The following is a 26,873-nucleotide window of genomic DNA, read 5'->3' as shown; positions in this document are numbered from 1 at the left end:
ACTTAGCCCATCTTCACGCTCTTCTCCTCAGGCCTCCTCTTGGAGGAAGCTCCAAGGCCGGGAGGCTGATCATTTACTTCCCTATTCTGCCAGCAGAGCGGATCTGGAAAGGGGCTTAAATGACTCTCATAATTCCTCAGCAGAGACCATTCCCTAGCTGCCTTGGGCTCCTTCCCTCCCCCACTTTGCCCCCCACTCCGCCTCTCACTTCTAGTTGGATAACCCCTCAGGAAGACAAAAGGGTTTTGACCATTACTCGCTAATCTGCAAACAGAATTTTACAATTGGCTGAATTACTATTTCTGGAGCAGTAAGAGCCAGTTTGCTTATTAGTTTATTTATTCCTTCGGGGAATTCCTCCTTGGAGCACGTGCGAGATTCAAATAATTAATGGGCCAATGAGTCCTTGAACAAATTCTTTTAAGCTTTAAGAGTGTGAGACTGTGATATGACTTTTATTCTGAAATAAAACAAAAGAATCTTAAAAAGTCTGAAAGACATTGACACATTAATTTTCATTTAAGACAACAAAATTCAAATATGACAAATTGCACAAATTAACCAAATAACACTGATCATCTGATACTCTTTAAAGAAACAAGTGTGTACTAAAGTAACCATATAGATCCTAAAAAATCTGTTATGCCTAGTTTACAAGCTCCTGTACAAAAGCAATTATAAATAGTTCACATCTAGAAAAAATACACGGTAACCTTTAAAATAGAATTTATCCTTACATATAAACAGACTTTGTAGAAAAAAGGATATTAAAAAGTTAAGCATTTTTGTAGCACCACCCATTTTTTACAAAGTGAACATTGCAAATAGGAATTTGCTTTCATTTCTAGATTGCCCAGATTTTAATAAAAAGAGCAGGAAGATAATAATCAACAAATAATGTTGAGAGTGATAGAGAAACACCAAGTAGAAGAGGATGTAAGGAAATGTTTGGAGGGAAAATAAGAATTACATCATTTCTGATACACATCGCTTCTGATCAGTGTCACACTTCAGTACCTTTACCGTTTTCAGTAGAAGCAGAATTACACTTGTTACTAGAACCTGAATCTCTCTGGCAATGATTCTGAAACTGCACTAGAATTAAAGTTTCTATCAAATTGAGATTCTGAGATGGAGATTACAGAGTGCCCTCAGGTTTTTCTGCAGGCCCTGTTTTCTGTTTACAGACTGTGCCCACTAACAATTTGAGGACTAAGACAATCACCTAAACAAAAACTGGAGTTGGAATTTTTAAAAAATATATTATCAACTTCTAAGACTTAGTTCATCATTTCAAGAGCATGGCACTGATTCAATTTATTGCTGTCTCTCTCTCTCTCTTTTTTTTTTTTTGCTACAAATATAATTTTTTTCCAAAAAAATTTACAACTTCTGTACAAGTATTCAAAAAAAGTGCAAAATTAAGACTTCTGTATCGTGGGTGTGTTTACTTTCATCCTCATGGAACACAACAAATAGAGTCTATTTTTATTGCCCTGTCAGGGAAGTTAAGCTCCAGCGGGTTGCTGGCTGTGAATCTGACAGAACAGGCTCTGGTCCTGCAATAGTTTATTTATTGTCATCTCCACCTGCCCCCCTGTTTCTTAAGTGCTCCATTTCCAGCTCACTAAGAGGAAAAAAAAAAAAAAGTACTTTACACATCATTTGAACCCTGACTTGCACAGGAAGAGAAGCTATCATATAAAGAATCACTCAAAGATTCCAAATTGTCCACCCCAGGCCTATCAGAGCTACTCAGAGAGGCCTCTTCATTTTTTTCTTTTTCTTCCTTTTGTCCTTCAACCTTGTTCAGAGAGTTCTTCTCTTTTGCTAATAAAATCATGGTATTGCTATTATATTTGTTGAATGACTCCAGGGAAATTTTACATAATCTATTCTCAGGATCTTCTCTTGTTTCTTCAACTTGTTTCAACTTCTGCAATAAAAGGAGGAAAAAATATTAGAAACATATTTCTTGGCACAATCAAGTTATTCTATCCAATATTCAATTATTGTCTGTGTAAAGTACAATTTAAAGGGACAGAGGGAACCTACAAGGCTTTAACAACCTTCTAGTATAATTTAATGTAATAATAAAGCCAATTTTAAGGATAAATCAAGACTAACCATTTTATAGAGATAAATAAGTCCCAATTTGCAAATCAGTTAAGTGCCACTTAACTTCATTTTAAATGGATCCATTTGAAATTTATTTAGGTAAAGTGCCTTATTTTTCTGAAAGTTTCAAACTCCTTTCCTTACTCCATATTATTAGTGGTCCTGTTTCTAAATATGGATAGGGGTTGGACTGCAGCCAGAAATGGCAGTTCTATGTTAAGTAAAAAGGAATAAAATCCCTTAAACTGCCATCAAATTTAAGTTCATGTTAAATCTGTCAGGCATTGTCGTGTGTGTGTATTTTGTCCCTTTCTAAGTACATTATTAGAAAGAGATCCCTGGGCTGTGGGTGTAGATTCTTCAAGGTCCAAGGGCTTAAAAATCACAGTAACAGGTTTGTACCACAGTAACTTTTCCCTCAGAGGTTCTAGTAAAACCATTTCCCCCCCCTTTTTTTTAAAGGCCACACCCATAGCACACGGAAGTTCCCGGGCTGGGGGTCAAATTGGAGCTGCAGCTGCCGGCCCACACCACAGCCACAGCAACGCCAGATCTGAGCTTCATCTGCAACCTATGCTGCATCTTGCAGCAACGCTGGATCCTTAACCCACTGAGTGAGGCCAGGGATCGAATCTGCATCCTCATGTAGGCACTGTCAGGTCCTTAACTTGCTGAGCCACAAAGGGAACTCTAAACCCAATTTAAACAGGGATATTTATAGGCTATTACTGGTAGTCTCTGGGACTGCATAAAATACTGCAGGCCTATTTGATAATTAATGCAGGTAAACTCTGTAAACATGCCTATATTCAGTTGCTTAAGGTGCCCCTGATATCCAAGGTGAGAGGAGAGAGGAAGGCAGAGATGCAGAAACTGACAAGTATGGAGGTGTTAGAGCCACTCCATTTCTCATCTTTTCCTCTTTCACGCAAAAGTTCCATCCAAACATAAGGGACTGGGCCTTAGAAATGATAACAATAGCTACCATTTATTAAACATCCACCATATAAAAGACACTGAATATATTTTATCTATAAACCTTTTTTCCCCAAGCCTGGAAGTTACATCGCCCCAGTTTTAAAGAGGAAAACAAGGCTCAGTGACAGAGTTACTTGCCCAAGGTCGCTCAGCAAGTGATGGAGAACAAGATTCGAATTCCTGTCTGGCTGCCTTCCATGCTCTTATTTTCTACTAACCCAGGCTCTTGTGTAAGCAAGGACAAGATGTCCTGTATTTTTCTTTTTTCATTTTGTCAAATATGCCAAACCATCCCTCTTGCACCTGTCCAAGGCCCTAACACAGGCAATCCCACTCCCCAAAACCCCGCCCTCCCATTGCTATGATGGATGTCAAAGGTCCAATGACGGAACTGTGTTTGGATCTGGGGAAAAAGAGACATGGCCAAAGTCTGTGAGTTCACATGCTAAAGATTTAATAGAAACAGAAAAGAAAAAGAGAAGTGGATGGCTCCGGGGTCCCAAGAGCGGGTTTAGACAGAGTTTTTTACTCTCTTGCTTGGAAGTTGGTGTAATTCTATGGGAATGAAATCATCCTTAAAAAGTGGTGCTTATTTCATTATACTATTAACATACAGGAGCATCACTCACAGAGCTAATTTTCAATCTGAAATGGTTACCTCGAAACCAGAGATGGACTGAGGAACAGAGTCCTAGGTGATTACAGAAAAGTGGCTTCATAATTAGGAATAACTTCAGGCAAGAGCCCCTTTTCATGCTGTGCCAATTTTAAGCATTTTTTTTGAAAATTATAAAGTATAATGCGAAAAATACATGAGAGAGTAGGAAAGCTTTGATGGTACCAAATAGAAGTAAATAGAGGGCATTCAATGTAATTGCCTCCTCACCTGAGTATATTCTCCCTTTTTCTGTATTCAGCAACCACGATCATTTTCCTTGCCTATTTCTGGTCAGTGTGGCTCTCAATTCATTCAATAAACATTTACTAGAGAAACTATCATGAGGCAGGTGGAAGGTTTTGGTGCTGAGGATGCACAGCTGGATACAGTTGTGTCCAGAATGGGGGCAGGAGGAAGACAGGCCCCAGAGGCTTGCAGACCTGAGCTTGAGTTTTAACTTTTCCACTTTGCCATAGCATCCTTCCTCAGGTAAAATGGTGATAAGACACACCTTATTTCAGGAATGATATAGGTATTAGAAACAAAATACCCGAAGGCTCTGATGTATAGAGTAGGTGCTTAATAAATGGAATGATAAATAATAGCAAGATAGCATTCTTATTCTAGATCGGTAGGTCTTAAACTGTGCTCTCCAGACAGCCTATAGCATCAGCATTATGTGAGAGCTTGTCAGAAATGCAAATTCTTGAGTCCCACCCAGACTTACTACCCCAGAAACACTGAGTCCCAGCAAATGTTTTTTAACAAGGTTACCAGGTGATTCTGACACATGCTCACATTTCAGAATCACTAGAATTTGCAGACTTAGAGGGGCGATAGACAGGTGAAAAGTATAACCGAGTGTATTTAGGCAGTGATTTACCACCAAAACACCCATTGTCTGTGGGACACAAATGGTACATCTTGTATGTAGGTTTAGTTCTTTAGTTAATTACGACAAAGGCTACACGGCCAAATAGGTGATGGACATCAAGGAACGGCCCACTGTAAGAAAAAAAATCACATGCCTTGTTCATCTCCCTTTTATTTATTTACTACTTTTTTAATGGCTGCACCTGCAGTATATGGACTTTCCCCAGCCAGGGATTGAATCTGAGCTGCAGCTGCAGAGCAATGCCAGATATTTTTAACCCACTGTGACAGGCTGGGGATTGAACCTGTGCCTCTGCAGTGACCTGAACCACTGCAGATTCTTAACCCACCACACCATAGGAAACTCTGGATCTTCCATTTATTTTCACAGTTTTGATGAGAGGCAGGTAATAAAATATTTCAGGACTACAAGAACAACATCAGTATAAGAGTGCCAATGAGGGCAAATTGATATCCAGCCTCAGTGTTGGGGAGCTATAGGGAGTGGTGAGAACTGTGGTCATCTCAAGAGTATGTGCCTTGTCCAAAGGCAGAAGCAACTGCTTAGATCTAGTCCATTGCCACTGTGCAGAAATACAGATCATTGATTTCAAAGGTAAGGCCCTAAATCTAGAGCAATATTTGCTTATACTTAAAACCTCTGATTGTAGTTATTTGCTTATATTAAAAATGAAACAATAATTTAAAAAAACCCACTATGCATATCAAATAGTAATCTTCGTATTGTTTGGATTTCTGAAGTAGAAATGTTTTACATTTCTTTTTAATGTCCTTGCTGACCTCCTCATCCCCCTTCTTCCACCAGCTTTCCCCCTAAAAACCTAGCCTGGTTCTAGTCTCCATGGTGACTGGATGATGGATTCAGCTTTCTTTAGCATCAGCAGAGTCTCAACTGTTGGCTTGGGTTTCTCCAGTGGCCCTGTCAGTGAAGAGTACAAGTAGCTTACTTCCTGTCTTGGTTTAGAACCAGAGGCAGCCTCAATGTTGTTTTGTCAGACAGATCTCAGGTATTTTTAAAAATCTGAAGTCACATAACATTTAGATTTAAAACCATAAGGAGAGCTCGCGGTCCAACAGTAATGTGATAAAGATGGATCTGTTGAATGGCAGCAAAATAGTGCACATCACTTTTCAGCAACAGAATGTGAAGGTGCTTTGAACACTAATTAAGTAATAACAGTTAGCATTTAATTGAGTGCCTGCTCTGCACAGACATTCTGCTAAGCAAGTTGCATGGATTATCTGTTCTCATCCTCACATCAATTCTACAGGGCAGGTGTCATTATTATCTCCATTTACAAGCACTGGAGGCTGGGGGAAGTTAAGTAACTTGTTTAAGGAAGTTAAGTAACTTGTGTAGGTATGTGGTGGAGTTTGGATTTGGACCTAGGCAGTCTGCCTGCAGAGCCCAAGCTCTTAACCTCTATCCTGGAAAAGAAGGTTTTTCACAAATATCAGCAAATATTATCTTTAAGGGGAGCATCTGAAAAAAGAATCACAGAACAACAATATTAATGATATTAATGATAATGAACCCAGTAAAGATTACTGAGGAAGAATGCGTGGGTTTCATAAAACATTGTCATTTCCTTTGTATAGTGTATTTCATTGGAATTATGATAAAATCCATATACTACACTTGCCACCTATAGGTGGCAACAGTTGTACAGTTCACTTTCCAGTGGGGCTTTTTACTGCACTTGGGAACAGAAGTACGGCCAAAAGGGGCAAGAATGTATTTTAAATTTAAAATAAATAGCTTTGCTTCTTTTTAAATACCTTCCTATCTTTCCCATAATGATGACATCATTAATAATATCAAACAAGAAGTAGATAGCGATATACTCTCCAGAAATCCCTTGATAATTATACCTTAACTAATTTATTCCTTGTAGTTAAATAACCAATCAAACCAATCTGCTATGTGAATAATGTGTGGTCTTGATTCTCAGAGAGAATTTCATAAAAGAGGGGGTTGGCTTTTAGAATGCTTCTGAAGGGTGAGCAGGATTAATATACCCAGTAAGTAAGAGGGAGGGCATTCCAATAAATTCCCATGTAATTAATGTGCCCCTGTTGCATCTGTAGACCACTCTAAGACTATGTCAGGTCTAGTAGTTGCACACATAGCCTGTCTCTTGCCCTTTGGATTTTGGAATGGGTGGAATCACTGTAAAAACAGAAACACAGACAGATATATGCCTATCCCAAGGGGTTCTAAGAATTCCATCCCAGACTCAGGAAACTATAACCTGTGTTATAAATAATAAATAACTCTGATTTTCAAAGAGTTTTCCCATCTATGATCTCATTTTGCTCTTACCTCAGCCTGGAAAGTGAGGGAGGCTAGTGTCAGGTGTACTTTACATGGGGTGTTTATGGCATCTGGGGTTCAGAAGGAGAGATTCCGTCTAGACCAATTACCTGAACACTAGAAAGGATCAAATGAATAGAAGGTGTCAGGTGTACTTTACATGGGGTGTTTATGGCATCTGGGGTTCATGCAAATTCAAATTCAAATTCCAGTGAAATTAGACCTGGAAACTTGGTTTCCTGGTTTTAAGCATGGAAGCCCATGCCATTTTTCCCCACAGTCAACAATCATCAGAAGGAGAGATTCCGTCTAGACCAATTACCTGAACACTAGAAAGGATCAAACGAATAGAAGGTGTTATGTGACCTTGCCATAAGAAAAGAATATACACAGTGGTGTAGAAAAACTGAAGTGATAAACCAGAAAAAAGACATGCATGATGATATCAACTTCAGAAAGATACATGCTATATACATGTACAGCCAGCAACTTCTGCCCATAGCAGGGGAGAAACAAGTGGCAAATTCATGAAAGAGCAGAGTGGATGAGTGTTCTATGATGATATTTCGTATACATTTCCATCTGTTGACCATATTTTTTCAAAGATTCCTTCTTTTTTTTTAAAGTTGAGGTACAGTTGATTTACAATGTTGTGTTAGTTTCAAGTATACAGCAAATAATATATATATGTATATTATATGTAATATATTATATGTAATATACATATATACACACACACACATATATCAGATTCTTTTACAATATAGGTTATTGCAAAATATTGAGTATGGCTCCTTATACCATACAGTAGGTCCTTGTTGTTTACCTGTTTTATGTATAGTAGTGTGTATATCTGTTAATCCCAGACTCCTAATTTATCCTTCTCCCTCTTTCCCCTTTAGTAACCATAAATTGTTGTTTTCTATGTGTGTGGATCTATTTCTGTTTATCATCCATTGATTATATCTTGAAAATATTGGTTAGTATGTCTACTGTAAAATATCAAGACACTCAAATTTACTTGTGGAATTCAAATGAAAAGCCATTCTTTGGCTGGGTACTAATATTTATAAAGAGGATTAGAGCTCTTAGAACAAATTAATGTAAATGACATCTTCATCAACATAATTTCTTATGTATCTGTTGCTATAATGATTCACTACCAATCAGTTCAACAAGATGTGTGGTAGGAAAATAAAAGCTACATTTATAGTGTGTTTTTATTACATGTCAAGTAGTGTGTTGAATGCAGTGCATGGATTAGCTCATTTAATCTTTACACTAACTCTATGAGACAGTACCATTTTCATTCCTATTATACAAATAAGAAAATAGAGAGTAGAGAGGTTTAAATATTTAGGCCACATACACATGGCTACTAAGTTAGAGAATCAAGACTCAAGCAGAAAAAGCCTGACACAGAACTTGGAATTTTAATCACTATAGCACAAGACCAGGTATTAGAAAACCAATGTTCAGTTCCTGACATTGTGCTAATTAGCTGTGTGACCCCTCTGAACCTTAGTTTTTCACACTAAAGTTGTTGTTTTTTTTTTTTAATCTTCCCACTCTTTAAAGTTCAATGACTCTAAAATATTTTTAATTGTATGTCTTCTATGCATCTATTTTTGGAGTTTCAGGTCACAACACATAATTCTCTTCCACACCCTAGTTCCGAATGAACTGAAGAACGAGACCAAAGGTAAAGAGTGAGGGGAGGCTCAAGCATCAGCTTTATCACTGAGAAGGCTTATATGGAGAATGAGGTTTCTATCTGCAAAGATGTGTTTCTTAACAGTGGTCCTGGAATAGAAAGGCTTAGTAACTGGCAGCCCTGAGCTGGGGGCAAGTGTCTTCTTATAAAACCTACAGCATGAAGGGGCAGAACAGAAGGTGTGCTTCTCATAGCCAGCCTGACGCCAGAGAGAGGGTAGGGAGAGCAGGAGGTGGGCCTAAGGTGTTCCTGTTCCCTTCCTAAACTTGTTGTTTATTTGTAAATTTTCTTTTATTGAAGTAAATTGACAATGTTGTGTTAGTTTCAGGTGTACAACAAAGTGATTCAGATATATCTAAAGAATATATCTTTTCTATTAGAGGTTACCACAAGATGTTGAATATAATGCCCTGATATACAATAGGTCCTTGTTGTTTATCTGCTTTATATATAGTAGTGTGTATATGTTAATTTGCTTTTTAAACAAGTCACTTCTCCTCCTGCAGAGAAGTGAATGAGGGGGGCTTAGAGACACCAGGAGTATTATCTTCCTCCATATGGAAAGAAACACCTAAAACTGACAAGAGCCATCACTACTATGCACCCAACAACCACTCAACAAATCTCATTATGTGTGAGGATGCAGATTTTCACTAAAGCCATATACGTACTGGGGCCCAGAAGAAGCAGGAAAATTTGGAGACTGTAGTGAGTTGGTAGAGGCAGAGAGACCTCTCCGTGGGTAAAGCAATAGGAGTGAGGTGACTTAGCAGATGGGAAAGACAGGCAAGCTTCCGCTTGGAAGCAGATGGATCAAATAGCGGAGAGCGTCTGGCTAATCCTGAGCTTTGAGTTAAATCGGAAAGCATGTCTTCTCCCATTCTTTTCTGATGAACAAATTTTGGGCACTGGGAAGATGATTATGTGCTTTGCTCCTGTGGGAATGGGGAGGAGGTGTTTTAATCCTGGGTCTCTTGGTTGAAGATTTGTGTACATTCAAAGTCTATGTTAAGTGATATTTGCTGGGGGCAGGCCAACCTCCAGGGAAACGATACAGCTCTAGTCATTGCTCTTTTCACAGAGGCACAGTTAATCTCTTCTTTAAGGCCACCTCTTACTATATTCCTGGGGGAGCCGCTTTCTGAATGAGACATAAAAGGAGGTAAGATGACCTCTGGTGAACACAGAAGACCCTCCAGACTTTTCTTGAGAGATAGGGGTGTTGACCTTGTTAACCTGGTCAAATTCCAACTCGGATAATTACTTTCTTCCAGTGCTCAGTTCCCTCTATAACCTCAATTGGACACATTACTCTTCACTTGCCCTTCTGAAAAATTAATGTGACAGATCAGTAATAGAGAACCTCTCCCCATCCAACCACACGCCAAGAGATATGATTCAGCATTTGGGGGCACTCTGTTTCCTTCTTGGGGTCCTGAAGATTCTTCATTGTCTCCAGGGCAAACTGGTTTTATTAGGTGAAAGAGTAATTTTCAGCTGAGATGTGCTTTTATGAGTATATTATCAACTATATCACTGTCCTTTAGGATGATCAGTGACTTTCACTGACCTCTGTTAGAACCCCTGAACCCAGAGGGGAAAAATGAGCTGACTTTTTGGGAAAAAAAAGCAAGCAGAGAGAAGTACAGGAGGAAGCTTAGGGTTGCTTGGGAATAATATATTTTGTGAAAAGGAAAAGAACTCAGCTTGGAGATAAACAGTGGCCACCAAGGACATTTAAGGACAGAAGGAAAGAAAAGTCATTTTATCAAAGAGATAGGAAATGTTCCCATGTATGGAAAATGGGGAAGATATGGGACAAGGTCCCTCAGTGGAAAGAGAAAAAAGGAACATAAAGAAAATTATGACTTTGTTTATGGAGGAGAAAGGCATTTGGGAAAAGGAAAACATATAATCATAAGTTTGGGCAAAATGTTATATTAACATGCAAAGGACACATTGTGATTTCTCTAGCAGTAGTGCCAGTACTTGAAATGCCCATTTGAAAACTTGTATTTAAAAAAAATTTTTTTAGTAAAGTATAGTTGATTTATTTACAATGTTGTGTCAATTTCTGCCATATGGCAAAGAGACCAGTCATACATATACATATATTCTTTTTCTCATATTATTTCCATCATGTCCTAGCCCAAGTTTCCCTGTGCTGTACAGCAGGACCTCGTTGCTTTTCCATCCTAAATGTAACAGACAACTTGTATTTTTTAAAAAAAATTATTGAAATATAGTTGATTTACAATGTTGTGTTAGTTGCTACTGTACAGCAACACAATTCAAATACACACACACACACACACACACACACATATATATATATATAATTCTTTTTCATACTATTTTCCATTATGGTTATCACAGATATTGAATATGGTTCCATGCATTATACAGTAGGGCATTCTTGCCTATCCATCCTGTATATACTAGGAAAGACTGGGAGTTTGTATTTTTTGATTTTTGTTTCCCAAGTAGTGGATGGACCCACAAATTTAATTTAGAATATAGATTGGTCACCTTAGTAATGTATCAGACTTGATCAACAATGGTGTATTTCTCCAAAAGTGAAATCTGCACTGTTTCACAGTGACCTAGAGTTGGTCAAACAAGCCAACTCATTGATATCAGCTTGTTTAAATGGAATGTGCTTATCCATGTTGTTAGATTTCTTTTTCTTTTTCCAGCACAAAAATATTAGCCAGAATGTTTATTTAGGAATAAGAATGGAGCAGGTTCTGGCTTGGAATGTCTAAATCTGTTCTTCTTAGTGTCAGGCTAAGGGGCATCAAACTTTTCTGCCTTTCATTTATAGGCACCATTATGGATAATATATTTGTATATATGCTAATCATTTATCTTAAAGGATTGATTAGACTTTTTTCTTTAACTAAACCTTCCATCATTTCATGTCCTAAATATGATACCTATCTGTCCAATGAAGTGGGCCACACCTGGTTAGATGTCAGTGTGGTTGAAGCACACTGAACTTTGACAGAAAAATACTGCATGAAGGGACCATCTGTCTTTTCTAGCATGATACAGTTATGATTTTACTTTGGAGAGGTTTAGCTACTCTTTCAAGAAAAAAATAGTACACAGGTTTTTTGGGGGGAATCAGGTGTGTGTAAAAAAAAGGTTACACAATTTTTTTCATGGATGTTCTCTTTCCAGAGGAACATGTCCAATACCACTATAGTGATAGACATCATAAAAGTGTGCCTAAAAGGGCTAAGTTTTTATTATGAAGTATGTTGTGAGGGACAAAGCCAGGGAAAAATATTCTGTGCTACTCATTAACCTACACATAATTAGGCAACCTGGAGTTACTTCTAACAGAAGTTGCTGGACCACTTGGGAGTCATAGTGTGCTGTGGCATGCCATCTGTTAGGTGCTTTGTCAGAGCCATGGACCCCAATGAGACCGTGAGGGAAGGGACACACTGATATTTGTAGATGGAATGTTAGCTCTACTTAGGTTTAAGCTAGTCATCTCCTAATGCAACTTCCATTGCAGTTCTAGGGCCAGTCAGTCTTTGCTTTGAATAAAGTTACTTCCCAAGGTTTTTATTATTTTTTTTCATTGGCTGCCCCATAGCATATGGAAGTTCTGGGCTAGGGATCAGATCCAAGCTGCAGTTGCCACCCATGCCACAGCTATGGCCACACTGGATTCTTTAACCCACTGTGCTGGGCTGGGGATCAAACCCGCATCCTGGCGCTGTGGAGGCGCCTCCAATCCTATTGCATCACAGCGGGAACTCCTCCCAAGGATATTTGCCACACAGGATCCTGAGGGCCAGGGCAGTTCAGAATCAGCAACAATTTATGGATCCTTGTTTTAAAGAGGAGATTTCTTGGTGGGGACTGTTACAAGGATTTAGAAACGTTAAGCTTTACATTGTGTGTTGCATTCTAGTTGGTAGAGATAATAAGGTGCTGTCATTCCTCATTACCTGGTAAGCACTGGGGGTTCTCCAATGGAAGAATGTGCTAGTTGGGAGAATGCCAATGGGAATCTACTTTCATTTTGGATTCCATCCCTTGAGCTTCCACAATATGACAGTGACAATCATCACTTCAACTCTGTACCTTGATTTTAATACATTTTAAATATTTTAATAAATATTAAGTATTAAATAAGCAATATTTAAATGATTATTTAAATATTCATATTAAATATAAATAAGCATTTAAATAAATAGTTAAGTGTATGTTGCTCCTGCAACATCATTCATTTATTCAAGAGATAGTTACTGAGCACCTTTTTTATAGTAGACAGTATTCTAGACACAGGAGATCCAGCGGTGTATGAGACGAAGTCACTGCTCACATGGAAGGTGCATCCTAAGGATTTTTCAATAGGATGTCAATATAGAACAAAGCTTCAGATATATTAGGAGAGGAATCCCTGAGAACTGTTTGACTAGTCTATCTAGTCCACTACTTCATCTGATAATGGCATATACAACACAAATATCCTGGCATACTCAAAGTTCTGAATGTACCCCTTTACCCTAATCCTAATTTTTTTTTTCTTTTTATGGCTGAACTTGCAGCATATGGAAGTTCCAGGGCTGGGGTTTGAATCTGAGCCATATCTGTGACCTATGCTGTAGCTTGCAGCAACACCCGATCCTTAACTCACTGAGTGAGGCCAGGGATCTAATGCACATCCTCAGGGAGACAACATTGGGTCCTTAGCCTGCTGAGCCACATCAGGAACTCCCCCTAATCATAATTTTAAAGTAATTCCCTGAACTTGCTTTGCTTCTTTTGATCTTCTTCCATTTTTAGTCTATAAGATCATTCAGGCAAATGAGTTATCCATAGATTAACTAATGACTATTTACATGCACCTTTCTTAATTTTTCTGGGCTTAGCTATCTCCTAAATTTAACATGCTTAAATGAAAATTTTTTTCTCTTTTCTCAGAGTCAATATCATTGTCAGTAGTAACCATGTTTTATAACAATCTTTTTTGTTGTTAACAGTTGCTGGTTGTTCCTACAGTTTCTACCTCATTCACTCTATGAATTCCTGGCTTAAATGGCTAAATTACGCATTTCGACCCTGAACTAACACTCATGGTATTCTGTAGGGTCTTTTCACATCAATGTCCCACTTCTCAATGAAATGAAACACTTCTGGAGGTCACACACCAGATTCGGTGCTGCTTTCTTTCTCAGATTCTGACATTGTATCTAGCACCTCAGAGAACTGATACTTATTGCTTATCAATGAATGCAGTCACTATTAGATCTGTTTTCACCACATCATTCCCTTTCTGAGCTCACAGAGTTATCTGGGTTTTCTATAATGTCTACTTTTCCATGATGAGGTATGTAAAATTAGATTGTCTCTGATGTTCACCTGAATCATAGCCTTGCTGCTTCCCAGCCCCTAGTCATATTAGCTGGGGCCTGGTCTCTGGGATTCCAGGTCAGCCTCAAGAACTATGACAATCCTTGGATGAATGTACGTCTGACTACTGTTTTCTTTGGCCAAAGCAATTTACTCTCTCTACCAGGAGCTGAGATGCGTGGACTCATACCCCTTGGCCATTCTGGTGGGGCAGCTCAGCTCCAAGCCATCTGGGGCCTTTTTCTGCAACTCCAGGTGGGCTTGGCAGATAGTTGGTGAGGCAGCAGCTGCCATGACTTCCTAAAAACCCAGGAGCAAGAGCCTAGCCAATAAGCCTCTGTCTCGGGGTGCAATGTTATTGAAAAGAGCAGACCCACAATAAACTGGCTCTACCCTTTTATTAAACTCTTCCTTCAGCCAGCAAGTGCTGTCCTTCCTGGTCTGAACCAGTCCCAGGCAATTTGTTTAAATTCAGATTCATACCTCCTTAAGACATTGGAAAGTTGGTGATGTGTTTTGGTGCTTTTAGGTGAGAGTGTAAACAAGACATCAATGACATTCTTAGGGGGAGTAATAAGGCTGACTATTTGGGTGATAAACCTGCTGATATTACCGGGTGTATGAAATGAAGAAATGAAACCACAAGGAGATTCAATTACAGCTACTTTCAGACAACATTCTAGTACCAGGCAGCATGCAGGTGTTTTTCCGTCTTTCCCTGTCATAAGTAATATAATCAGTGGACAAACTGACTCTTGGAATATAAAAGGGATACGCTTTATGAACAGCCTAAGCTGGATTAATGCCACTTTATGAGGTGTACATCAGCCTTCTGCAAAAATAAAAATAAACTTTATTTTTGTCTCACATGCACAGAACAATTTAATGTTAAATGAATGTAAAAATGAAAAGTGCCTTGCTCCAAGTAAAGTATGCTGCCTACCACGGCTGTATAAACACAACTCAATTGCTATGAGAATTAAAGATGGATCAACAAAATCAATAGTTAATTGTGTAACTCAGGGTCTTTCATTTTCAGATCTAATCTGTAAAGAAGGTCCAGGGGATGTTTGCTTTTGATTTTCTTAAAATATTATTTAAAACCTTTCTGGCAGGAAAAGGAGTTCACCAGGTCTTTACATCATTTCCATAAGTTATTTGGCTGCTGAGTGGTCAAGGTCATATTGATCACTCAGCCTCACCAGTTTTCATTTTAAAATTCAGTAGCTTTATCAGTCAAGCTGCCTTATTTCTGGTATCTGGGCTGCGCTGATGCCAAACACACTTTCTTTCAAAAATAACCCAACATAATAGGTGTCTTGGTACTAGACATGGGTGCATTAGTTGTATATTGGTCTATTTCACAATCCTATCCATAGCAGTTAAATAGCTACATAATCACCCCATCCCCCATGAGCATCCTCCATTGTGCTGTGAAGATGCACAATTTTGTGCAATATGGCAAACTATGGAAGGTTGAGTTGAGCTGTATGGACAAATATGCTATCTGCTCCAACATTCCACAAGGGGCCAGGGGAGGGGTTGGTGCTTGAATAGAACCTAAAAAAATTCTCCCAATCTCATTAGCCCAAATGGATGAGAGGGGAAGGAGGGTAGGCAGGCCTCCTTTGCAAAGGCAATAATAGTACAATAACATCCAGAAGACCATGGGGGTAACAGATAGATTGCCTTGACCCCAGTTATATTACAGAAGAGCTAAAAATGTAATGTTTGAACTTCTTTTCCCTTTAAAATATAACCTTTCATATAATGAGTTAAGCCTTACTCTCTCTTACATATTGTTGAGACATCCACTTTGGGGGCTGAAGGCAAAATCATTCTTAAAATAATGAATCATTTTTCTTTTGCCAGCTTGTCCAGAAATCCCATGATTATTTTACTGTTGCAGACAATGACCTTCTCAAAGAAGGCCTATCAAACACTCCAAATAAATAATGAGAGGGTCTCCTTCTCTGGCCTCAAGAAAAAAATTGCAGAAAGGGAAAATGTGTGTGATAACATCAATATGTTCATCCTAGGCTGGGAAGCAGCACATTTTGAGTGAAAAGCAGCTGCACATGTGTTTATATGTGAGTGGTGGCCTCATTTAACAGGACTTCTGGGGCTGTGTCCTTGGAGGGACCTTGGCAGAGAAACACCCAAGCTTTTCACCCAGTAACATTGGAAACACATGATTGGCTGATGATAGTCAAAAGTTTTAAATCTTTTGACTTGTGAACAAGTTAACTAAAGTCTCTGGTTAATAACAGTGCCTTCCAACAATCTAGGAAACCATGGTTCTGACTTCTTAGGTCCAGGAGCTAAGATTAATCATAGAAAATTCTGCTCTCCCTCCCACCTCCCGCCTTCCCACTGGGCACAGATCTTCAGGGGGTGAAAGGAACCATCCCTTTTGTTTTGCCTATGAAGCAAGGTTTTAGAAACAAGGTAGATCTGCAGTTGAAATAGTAACCTTCCCATGATTCAGGCACTTGGGGGATGCAGGGGAGCCACCTTCTCAGGGCAAGATTCATCTGTCCAATGAATGAATAAAGATGTGGTATATATACAGCAGGATACTATTCAGCCATAAAAAAGATAGAAATTATGCCATTCACTGAAATATGGATGGACCTAGAAATTCTCATATTAAGTCAAAAAGAGGAAGGCAAAATGCCATTTGATATCTAAAATATGACACAAATGAACACATAAAGGAATGGGGAAGGAGGAGAGGAGAGAAAGAAAGTTCTTTATTTCCAAGCAAATTCAGGCCATCAGTGGGCTCAATAAGGCAGTGTCCAATGGCAATGTCTCCAAAAGGAATCTCAAAAGTCACCAGGATACAAATGATCCAGGGCTTTCAAGAGAAAACTGAAACCACCCTGCAACACCTTGACAGATACCAACATAGTGACAGGTACCCGCATATTACTGCATTGCACCAACTGCATTACACCAACAAAATGGCGTATATATAAAATAAGGGACTTGAGCCTCCATGGAGTTTGATATTCGTGGGGGCTGTGTGTCCCAGAAACAATTTCACCAGGCAGCCAAGGATGGCAGTAGGCTGAATTCTGAGCCCAGAAAGGCAGTTGGTATCTCTATGTTCTAGCTCATGTATTTTCCTCTCTCTAGAATGTCCTCCCCATGTTTCAGTCTGGCCAATACCCATCCATCCCCTGAGACTCTTGTGGAGGAAAATCTCCTATGAATCCTATTCAGACCAGGAGCCTTGACAATGGCCCTTCTTGTTCTCCTGCTGTTCCCTGTGTAGACTCATCATGGTGCCAGTGAGCCTTTGTGGTTTATTGGTTGCTGTGGCCTCCCTCCTATGTGGATACCATGGACCTATTTATCTTTGCACCCTTTATGCCCAGAACATGCCTGGCACATAGGAGGTCCATGTCAGTGGAATAAAGGGAGTTTTCTAATTATATTTCTTATTTACTGTTCATCTTTCTTTTTCCTCTCTTTTCTTTATCTTTCACTTCTCTACCACCCTTTATTGTCTTTGCAAGTGATTGACTTTCAAGGACAAGATGCCGTAAAGCCTGATAGGGAACATTCATTTATTTCCTGAGGGGTCGTGAAGCTCTAATCACCCAGAAGACCTTTAGGTCTCCTTTATTCAGAAAGTAGAGGTAAGAACTTTCCTGAGAAGTAAACAGGAAAATAGATTTTGATTTTCAAAAATATTTGAATAACAGATGACTTTCAAGGAGAATTTCTTTTGCCATAAACCAAGCTCCCTATAATAATCTACAGCACTACAGGCTGCAAGGAAAGAGATTAAAACACAGGAAATAAGTGGGGATTATATCACCTGGCAATGCAAAGGCTGAATATGTCAGCAAAGCTATTTATTTATTTTTTATTTTCTTGTTATGGCCACACTTGTGGCACATGGAAGTTCCAGGCTAGCAGTTGAATTGGACCTGTAGCCAAGGCCTACACCACAAACACAGCAACATAGGATCCGAACTGCATCTGCATCCTACACAGCAGCTTGTGGCAACACCAGATCCTTAACCCACTGAACGAAGCCAGGGATTGAACCTACATCCTCACAAGGACTATACTGGGTCCTTAACCTGCTGAGCCATATGGGAACTCCCAGAAAGGTTTTTTAAACATCCAAAGAGTTTTATGTGAAGGGGAAAAAAGCCTCATTGTGCACAAAATAAAATGGAAAATTGCCTTAGAATGAAGGTTTGAGAATTTTTGGATGAATTTAAAGAATACTGGATGTCCTTAAAGAATACGAGAAATTATTGGGGAGGCCTGGAATGACTGAATCCCTCAACACAGGACAAAGTGAAACCTTAGGGTCACCTTTGGAGACCTTTGGGGCACAGAGGAAAAATATGTGATAGAAGCAGACCCATGCAACAGGTAGTGATTTTTCCACCCATCAGAACTGGTACCGGCACCAGGTCCGATAGTAAGTGTGGAGCTACGGGGGAGGATAATTATCTTTCCTTCAACTGTGTAAGAACCCAGAGTTTCCATTAGATGGGAGTGGGCTGGTGTTTCTCTTGGCTGGCTACAGGGCAGATGACTTCTCTGCCAGGCTTATCTGCAGCTCTCTTAAGTGACTGGAGAAAGGACTTTTCCTTAAACTGGTGTTTAGAAGGGATTGGCACACTGTCCCTTAAATACGCCTATTGGGTGGTATCAAAAGTTTTATTTAAAATCATGAAACAAATCCAAAAGCTGCTCCTCAATGGAAAATGCCTAGGAAAGAGATGTCTAAATCCAGGCTGGCTAAGCAAGGATACTTACAGAAACAGACAGACAGACACACACACACACACAAACACACACGCATGCACAAACACTTATACTGATCTTTCAGGAGATGGCTACAGAAATACCATTGTGAGCAAGGGAGAAAAAAATCATTACCCCTCACAAAAATGTTTAAGTGCATTTTGGCCTCTTGGTCAAGGACAATAAAGAACTCTTGCTGGGAAGCAGCTAGGAAAAAAACCTTGAAGGATGTTAAACTTTATGTGGTCTGAATGTGATTAGTGATTAGTGCTGGTAGCTTCAGTCACTTGGGAATAGCCATCAGGGTTTCTAGCCTGCATTTCTGAGTGACTACATAACACCACTGGCTCCCATCCCATACCATGGTGAAATATTAACTGAAAATCTAATTAATCTGTGGATAAATTATGGCCTAAAAAAATCCTGTTTTATAATCAATTTGAAGTGAGTCCCTAACAGAAGATAAGATGAAGAAAAGACTCTAAAATTGTAAGAGGTTGGTATATTCTGTTCCCTATGACAGATGATTTTAAGGGGGACAATGTTACAATCCATCAAATTTTTGTCATTTCAAAAATCATGCCTCCCAATGTATGCTATAAATTAATTTTAAGATTTACATATTTATTAAAAATCATATTGAAAACAGCAGGAAGGGAGCACCATTTGAATAATAAAGTAATTCGTTATTCCACTGGGGATAAAAAACAAAAAAATTAAAAGATTTTTATTGGGAGGTAATAATCATATAAATTGCTATGTGAATTAGTTAAACTAAGAATTTATATTCACCAGAGGTTTTGACAGAATATTAAAGATAATCCCCCTAAATTCTCATTTTGGGGCAATGAAGTAAGTTTTATAACACGTAAAAGCCACAGGAAGATGAACAGAGAGGTGAAGACCATGGCTCTTAGCCTGCTGCCGTGTGTATCTGATCCTGGAAGGAGGTGCAGACAGGAAAACCTGGGGCTTGGCTCTTGGCTCTTGGGTGGTGGGACACTGACTTTACTTCATAAAGCCTGTTTGACTAACTTTCCCATCCAATGTGGAAGGCTTGCCTGAGGTACAGACCATCCCAAATGTCTACCTTAGCCTTGGCTGCCAAGTGGCTGGTCACCAGCTGGGCTGGACTTCAGAGCACATGGGGAGATAACTGAAAGGGCATGGGGTTGTAGTCATGGGGCAAAGCCATGCCACGTCTGAGTGAGCACCACCACTGACTCTAGATTAACCTTATAACAGACCGCAACTCCAAGATGTGGCCCCAAGACATGACCCTCTTAGATTCATCTACAGAAAGATAAACGAGACAAAGGGAACAGAGCTGGGATGAGTCTCCACGTGTCCTTGCTGGGATAATGGATAATCCACTGGACTGGGCTGATACCAAGTCCTGGGAGACATGGGGGCATGAAGATACCTGTTTTCCAGGAGTTGCAAATGAATTGGGGCTGTTTCCTTCCACAGGGGTACATGGTAGTTGTTACCACTATCTTTAAGAAGAAAACAGAGATCCCTTTACGAAGTACAGTAGGTGAGAGATGTGGCTCCCAGCGCTCCCACTGTGCAGGGTTCACTGCTTCAGGGCAGACATGGTTAATCCTGGCACTCATGTGAGAGCTGCCTCCTCTCATGCCCACAGCAGGCACTGCTAACCATCTCTATAACCTACCTCCCACTGAACATGGATACAGCCTCAGAATCCTTCTTACCACAGTAATTCAGGCAACCTCAGCTCAATGAACATCTTTAGCATTTGAAACGAAGGCTATTTGACATCCTTGCTTTGTGTGTGTGTGTGTGTAATATCTATATATGATATCTGTAAAGTGCATATGTATATACATATCACAGTATTTGTATGTTCATGGAGTAGGTATATCCCTTAATATATGTGCTTACAATGAGATATATATAGTGATGTCTTAGGATATGGAAACTTTAAGTTATCTTTGATCCCTCTCTTTCTCTCATACCCCACATCCATCTGTCTTCTGGTAAATTGCCTATTTGTTCTCGGATGCATTCCTCTCCTTTTCCCTGCTTTGCTTTCTGTCACAGGGAACTCTATTTCCCAGGCAACCTCTTTCTCTGGCTTCTGGGAAGTTTCAGCCAATGAAAGGCAATGGCAAATAACAAGTGCTGGAGAGGGTGTGGAGAAAAGGGAACCCTCCCACACTGTTGGTGGGAATGTAAATGGGTACAACCACTATGGAGAACAGTATGGAGGTTCCTCAGAAAACTAAATATAGAACTACTACAGGACCCAGAAATCCCACTCCTGGGCATATACCTGGACAAAACTATAATTAAAAAAGGCAGATGAACCTCTATGTTCATTGTAGCACTATTCACAATAGCCAAGACATGCATGGCAACAACCTAAATGTCCAAAACCAGATGAACAGATAAGAAGATGTGGTACATATATACAATGGAATACTACCCAGCCGTAAAAAGAATAAAAGAACGCCATTTGCAGCAACATGGATGCAACTAGAGATTCTCATACCAAGTGAAGTAAGTCAGAAAGAGAAAGACAAATATCATATGATATCACATACGTTGAATCTAAAATATGGCATAAATGACCTTCCCTACGAAACAGAAACAGACTCACTGACATAGAGAACAGACTTGCGGTTGCCAAGGGGGAGAGTGGAGGGAGAGGGATGGACAGGGAATTTGGGGTTAGCAGATGCAAACTATTACATTTAGAATGGATAAGCAATGAGATAAGCAGTGAGATCCTACTGTGCAATGAGACAGCACATGGAACTGTATCCAGTCTCTTGGGATAGATCATGATGGAATATAAGAAAGAATTAATATGCATAAATGGGTCACTTGGCTGTACAGCAGAAATTGGAACAACACTGCAATTTAATTACACTTTAATTTTTTAAAAATGTAAAAAAAAAACCAAAAATAAAAAATAAAAAAGGCAATGGCAGAATCCTGAACAGCAGGAGGTAAGAAAACAATGCATTTCTCCTCTTCTCTGTGACCTGTGGTATTTCTGGCAGCAACTGTTTCTCCTCTATGGTTCTACCTCCTGCCAGATGGCACCTCCCACCCATTGTTCTAGCTCCCACCGGATGTTCTTGCTTCTGGGCTTCAATGTCACCTTCTGCTATTGTTCCTCCATCCCTAGGCAGTCCTTAGGTCTTCCTGCTTCTGCTTATCTCTGGATTGCCTGACTCCTTTTATCTTCTCAACTATCCCATTATCTGGGTAAGTAATTTCCACTATTAAATTCCTTTTACAGAAAGACCTAGAATGGTTCCTGTTCCACGCTCGACTCTAACCAGTTCAATCATCAAACTCTGCTCTACTTTTAGAACACATCCTAAACCATTTTACCATTTCTCCACCATTCATTCTCAACCATTTCTTCTCCGTAACCACAGTCAGTCCAAGTTAACACCATTTTTTGCTTGGATGGTTGTAATGGTTTCCTAAGTGGTCTTGGAACTCTCACCTATTGACCACCTATTCCCCATACCATGGCCACAGCATTCCTTAAGAACTGTAAATCAGATCACGTCACTCCCGTGTTCAAAACCCTCCAATAGTTTCCCTTTGCTGAGAATGAAACCTAAAGTTATTGCCACAGCATACAAGGTTCTATGTGATTGGTTCTTGGATTCTTTAATTCTCTTCCTCTTTATCTCTCTGTTCCAGCCATAATTGTCTAGGGACATAACAAATATGCTTCTACTTCAGGGCTTTGTACTTTCCTGCATTCTCTGCCAGCATGCTCCTCCTTCAAATGTAACATCCATAAGGCAGGGACTCTGCCTCTTTAAAAAATTGCTTTGTCTACAATACCTAGAATGTTACCTGTTAAAAAATATGAATGCTATATTCTTGAAGCAATAAATAATAGTTGAGGAATCTGGGAGTTCCCATTGTGGCTTAGCAGAAATGAATCCGACTAGTATCCATGAGGATGTGGGTTCGATCACTAGCCTCACTCAGTGTGTCAGGGATCCAGCGTTGCCGTGAGCTGCGGTGTAGGTCACAGATGCAGCTCGGATCCCACATTACTGTGGCTGTGATGTAGACTGGCAGCTGTAGCTCCGATTCGACCCCTAGCCTGGGAACTTCCATGTGCCACAGGCATGGCTGTAAAAAAGCAAAATCAATAATAATAATAATAGTTGAGGAATCTATATTGCACTGTAATAAACAAGTGGCACAAGGAAATAACTGGTTGTATTGTTAGAATAGGTATTAACATATAAACACTTTTCTAATTAAATCAATATACATATTCAAAATGGAAACCTACTGCCAACTGTGGTATTGCTTGGGAGATATGACACAAACTAAGCTAACAAGTGGACTATGATGAGAGAAAGTACCCAAGCATTTAATTTTTCCCCATTTGCACATCCCTACTATTCCCCTCTTCTCAAGCCCTGTTCCTCAGTACTTATGTTTCATGCACTTGCAAATGATGTTGGAAATACTTCGTGATATTTTGTGAATAAAGTTCTTTGGTATGCTTATTTTAATTGTACAAGGTAGAAAAATATATAAATCTATCTGAGATGTCTAAGGTGACAGGCCTGCCAACCACTTCTAACCAGGAATTACAGTGAGGAATGACCACTTGTTTAAGGGATATTGATATCGATAAATCCTAAGAACTCAGGGACCAAAGCTGATTTCTCCCTACTGAAGTCAGAAGTCTTATTGATTTGTCTGCCCCATTACGTTCAATTATTTGGCTTTGGGAACCAAATCTGGTTGAAATCCTAGTGATTTCTGTAAACATGACATTATTTGGAAATAAAGTCTTTGTTGATTTAATTAAGATGTAAGTGAAGATAGGTTCCACTGGAATAGGGTAAGTTTAAATCCAATATGACAGGCGTCCTTCTGAGATGAGGGGAAGAGGTAGAGAGACAGACACACAAAGAGGGAAGGTGATGGCGAGGGGCACACATAGCAGGGAGGATGTCATGTGATGACAGACATGTAGAGGGAAGGTAGTCATGTGATAACAGAGACAGAGATTGGGGTTGTACGGCTGTAAATGAAGGAGCATCAAGGATTGCTGGCAAACCATCAGAAACTGTGGGCGCTTGCGTGACCCTGCTGACACCCTCATTTCAGACTTTGGGCCTCCAGAACTATTGCTTTAAACCACCCCCAACCACACCTCGCCCACCAGTGCGTGGTTCTTTCATTACATCATTGCAACCCTAGGAGACCAAAACAGGTATCCTCTAGAATACTCATTATCAACAGGAGCCACTTTAAGATACTAAAATTCCTGGCTTTATAAATATATGCTTATGAGGTTTTTTTTTTTAATTTTTTTTTGTCTTTTTGCTATTTCTTGGGCCGCTCCCGAGGCATATGGAGGTTCCCAGGCTAGGGGTCCAATCGGAGCTGTATCCTTTGGCCTACACCAGAGCCACAGCAACTCGGGATCCGAGCCGCGTCTGCAACCTACACCACAGCTCACAGCAATGCCAGATCGTTAACCCACTGAGCAAGGGCAGGGACCGAACCCGCAACCTCATGGTTCCTAGTCGGATTCGTTAACCACTGCGCCATGACAGGAACTCCCTAATGAGGTTTTTTAATTGATGAGAAGCAGTCAAGCTTTATCTTTTTTTGGTCTTTTTTTTTAAAAAAATCTTTATTGGACTTAAAATGGATGCTGAAGATTAAAAAATATCTTTGTGTAAGTCTGTGCTAGGTTAAATTACAAAATGATGATTACATTAATTCTGTAAAATACTTACAAAATACTTCATCTGAAGGGAAAAAATCATCCAAAAGGAAACAAAGTTGTATTTAGAGCACCAGGGAAGGATGGAAAGCAACATTTAATGGGGTGTTTCTTTTTATGCCACTTTAGCTGGCTAGCCATGCTAACATTCTAGTTACACTGTGGCCCCTGCCCCCTCATTGGCTGATTCCACAAGTGGTGGAAAATTATAATCAACATTTCCCTGCAAATGTGTAGTTGGCCCCAAACTCTTTTAAACAAATTTAGTCCCAAGGTTTTCATTTCTTTGAAAATAAATTCAAGTTCAATTCCCTCTTAAAATTTGAAAATTCTGGATTTAGGCCCAGGATTCTCTTCCCAGTTAGAATCTCTCTCCCACAAGATGCTAGGGAAATACACCTGATGGGCTGTGAATATAAATGGCTTAGCTTCCTTCACGCCCTTAGGGAGGAGAACCAAGTAAGTGAGTTACAGACTAAGTTAAACCCACACCAACTGGGGGACCATCTGGCATAACAAACAGAGTCTGACCAATTCCTCATTTGAAAGCTTTTCCGAAAATCAGATGAAATATGAATTGGCTCTTCAGAGAGTTCCCGTTGTGTCATGAATGGAAGGCTGACTCAAAAATATGGGTCCGGGATGAGCTCAGGCACCATTCCCCAGTCTCCACCATGGTCCTCTATAATAAGGTTGTGGACCCAAGTGGGTCCACAAGGTTGATGTCTATACTTAGGATGGAGGAAGAATTCTCTTATCCAGACGGAAAAAAATTTTTTGTTCTTGGTAAAGAGAAAGAACTTGGTAAAAAACAACAGCATCTCTGCCCTGGAAGGTCCGTCAAGAGTGACACTGGTTCAGTGGTGGGAAAAATAATCTGGAAGGATGGAAATGTCAGAGCCTGCCTTGCCTTTATGGGAGGAGTGACCTTTTGATCCTAGAACTTCCTTTTATTCTTTGCTTCATTCCTGGCCATAGCGCCCACCTGGTGCCCCATAATCCCTAAATAAAATGATAGCTTATGACCAGTTCTCAATGGAATTGCCTCTTTCAAGAAGAGATGTGCCAGTATTTAATTCTATTGGTTTCTTTCTCTTTTTTCTTTTTTTCCCCCCCTGTTTTTTTAGGGCCGAGCCTGAAGCAAATGGAGGTTCCCAGGCTAGGGGTTGAATTGGAGCTGCAGCTGCTGTCCTACACCACAGCCATAGCAAAGCAGGATCCAAGCTGCGTCTGTGACCTACCCGACAACTCACAGCAATGCTGGATACTTAACCCACTGAGTGAGGCCACGGATCAAACCTGCAATCTCATGGTTACTAGTCAGATTTGTTTATGCTGAGCCACAATGGGATCTCCATAATTCTATTGGTTTCTTACTATGACCTTTGGTGCAGAGGGTGGATATGGATCCAAAGAGGATGCCATAGAAATGTGGGGGACTGATAATATAAAATTGTGCCTTTATTTGAAACAGGATATAAGGATATTTTTGGTCATTCCTATTACACCCAGGCACATTTGCATTTCCTCCATTTGACCCTTTTAACCTTTTACACACCATACAATTTTACTTTTTCCCTGATGATCCGTTATTTTCCCTTTAACTGTAAAAACCTTTAAAAGGATCTCATTAAAGAGATGCACACCCTTCCTCCAAGCTGTGTTAAATTTCTTTTTCTATTGAAGATTAAATGCATTTCCAAACACCACCTACACTAGCAGCTAACTTCCATGTGGGTATTTTGGCCAACATGATGCTAATAAATACTAGTTTGTTTCAAAAAATTCAACACAGTAACATTTCATTTGTAATGCAACTGATGGGGCATATGCTTGTTTATCTATTTTATATATATGTGTGTATATATATATTTTTTTCTTTTTTTTTTTTTTTACAGCTGCGCCTGCGGCGTATGTAAGTTCCTGGGCTAAGGGTTGAACTGGAGCCACAGCTGCTGGCCTACACCACAGCCACCTGTGCATCTGCAACCTATACTGTACCTTGTGGCAACTCTGGATCTTAACCCACTGAGTGAGGCCAGGAATTGAACCCGAATCTTCATGGAGACAGCATCTAGCTCTTAACCCACTGAGCCACAATGGGAACTCAGTATACATTTATTTTAAAGTAGCAAATACTTATTTACATGGACATAATCTGAGCAAATCAAATACACTGGCTTTGTATGTAAAAATGAGGCCATCGTGACCCCACAGAAAGGCAGGTTTCACAGTTTCTGTTTTTCTGCAGTGAATATAGATTTCTGTTGTTTGATCCATTCTAGAGAGTCCGGTC

General features: G+C 39.7%; 1 protein-coding gene across 5 annotated transcripts in view; it reads right to left on the bottom strand.

The window, feature by feature from the left end:
• Positions 1-476: 476 nt before the first annotated feature.
• NCKAP5 (NCK associated protein 5) overlaps positions 477-26,873 on the bottom strand; it is a 1,086,741-nt gene continuing 1,060,344 nt past the window's right edge. For 4 of the 5 annotated variants that reach the window (XM_047772074.1, XM_047772075.1, XM_047772076.1 and 1 more), the window contains one exon: positions 477-1,936. In XM_047772074.1, the coding sequence (XP_047628030.1) occupies positions 1,655-1,936 (282 nt within the window). In that variant the 3' untranslated portion in view covers positions 477-1,654. The remainder of the gene's footprint in view (positions 1,937-26,873) is intronic. The other variant, XM_047772077.1, reaches the window with a different exon arrangement.

This window comes from Phacochoerus africanus, chromosome 3 (genome assembly GCF_016906955.1).
Source record: "Phacochoerus africanus isolate WHEZ1 chromosome 3, ROS_Pafr_v1, whole genome shotgun sequence".
Lineage (NCBI taxonomy): Eukaryota > Metazoa > Chordata > Mammalia > Artiodactyla > Suidae > Phacochoerus > Phacochoerus africanus.
Note: the sequence above shows the minus strand (reverse complement) of the source record. Positions and strands in the feature narration are given on the sequence as shown.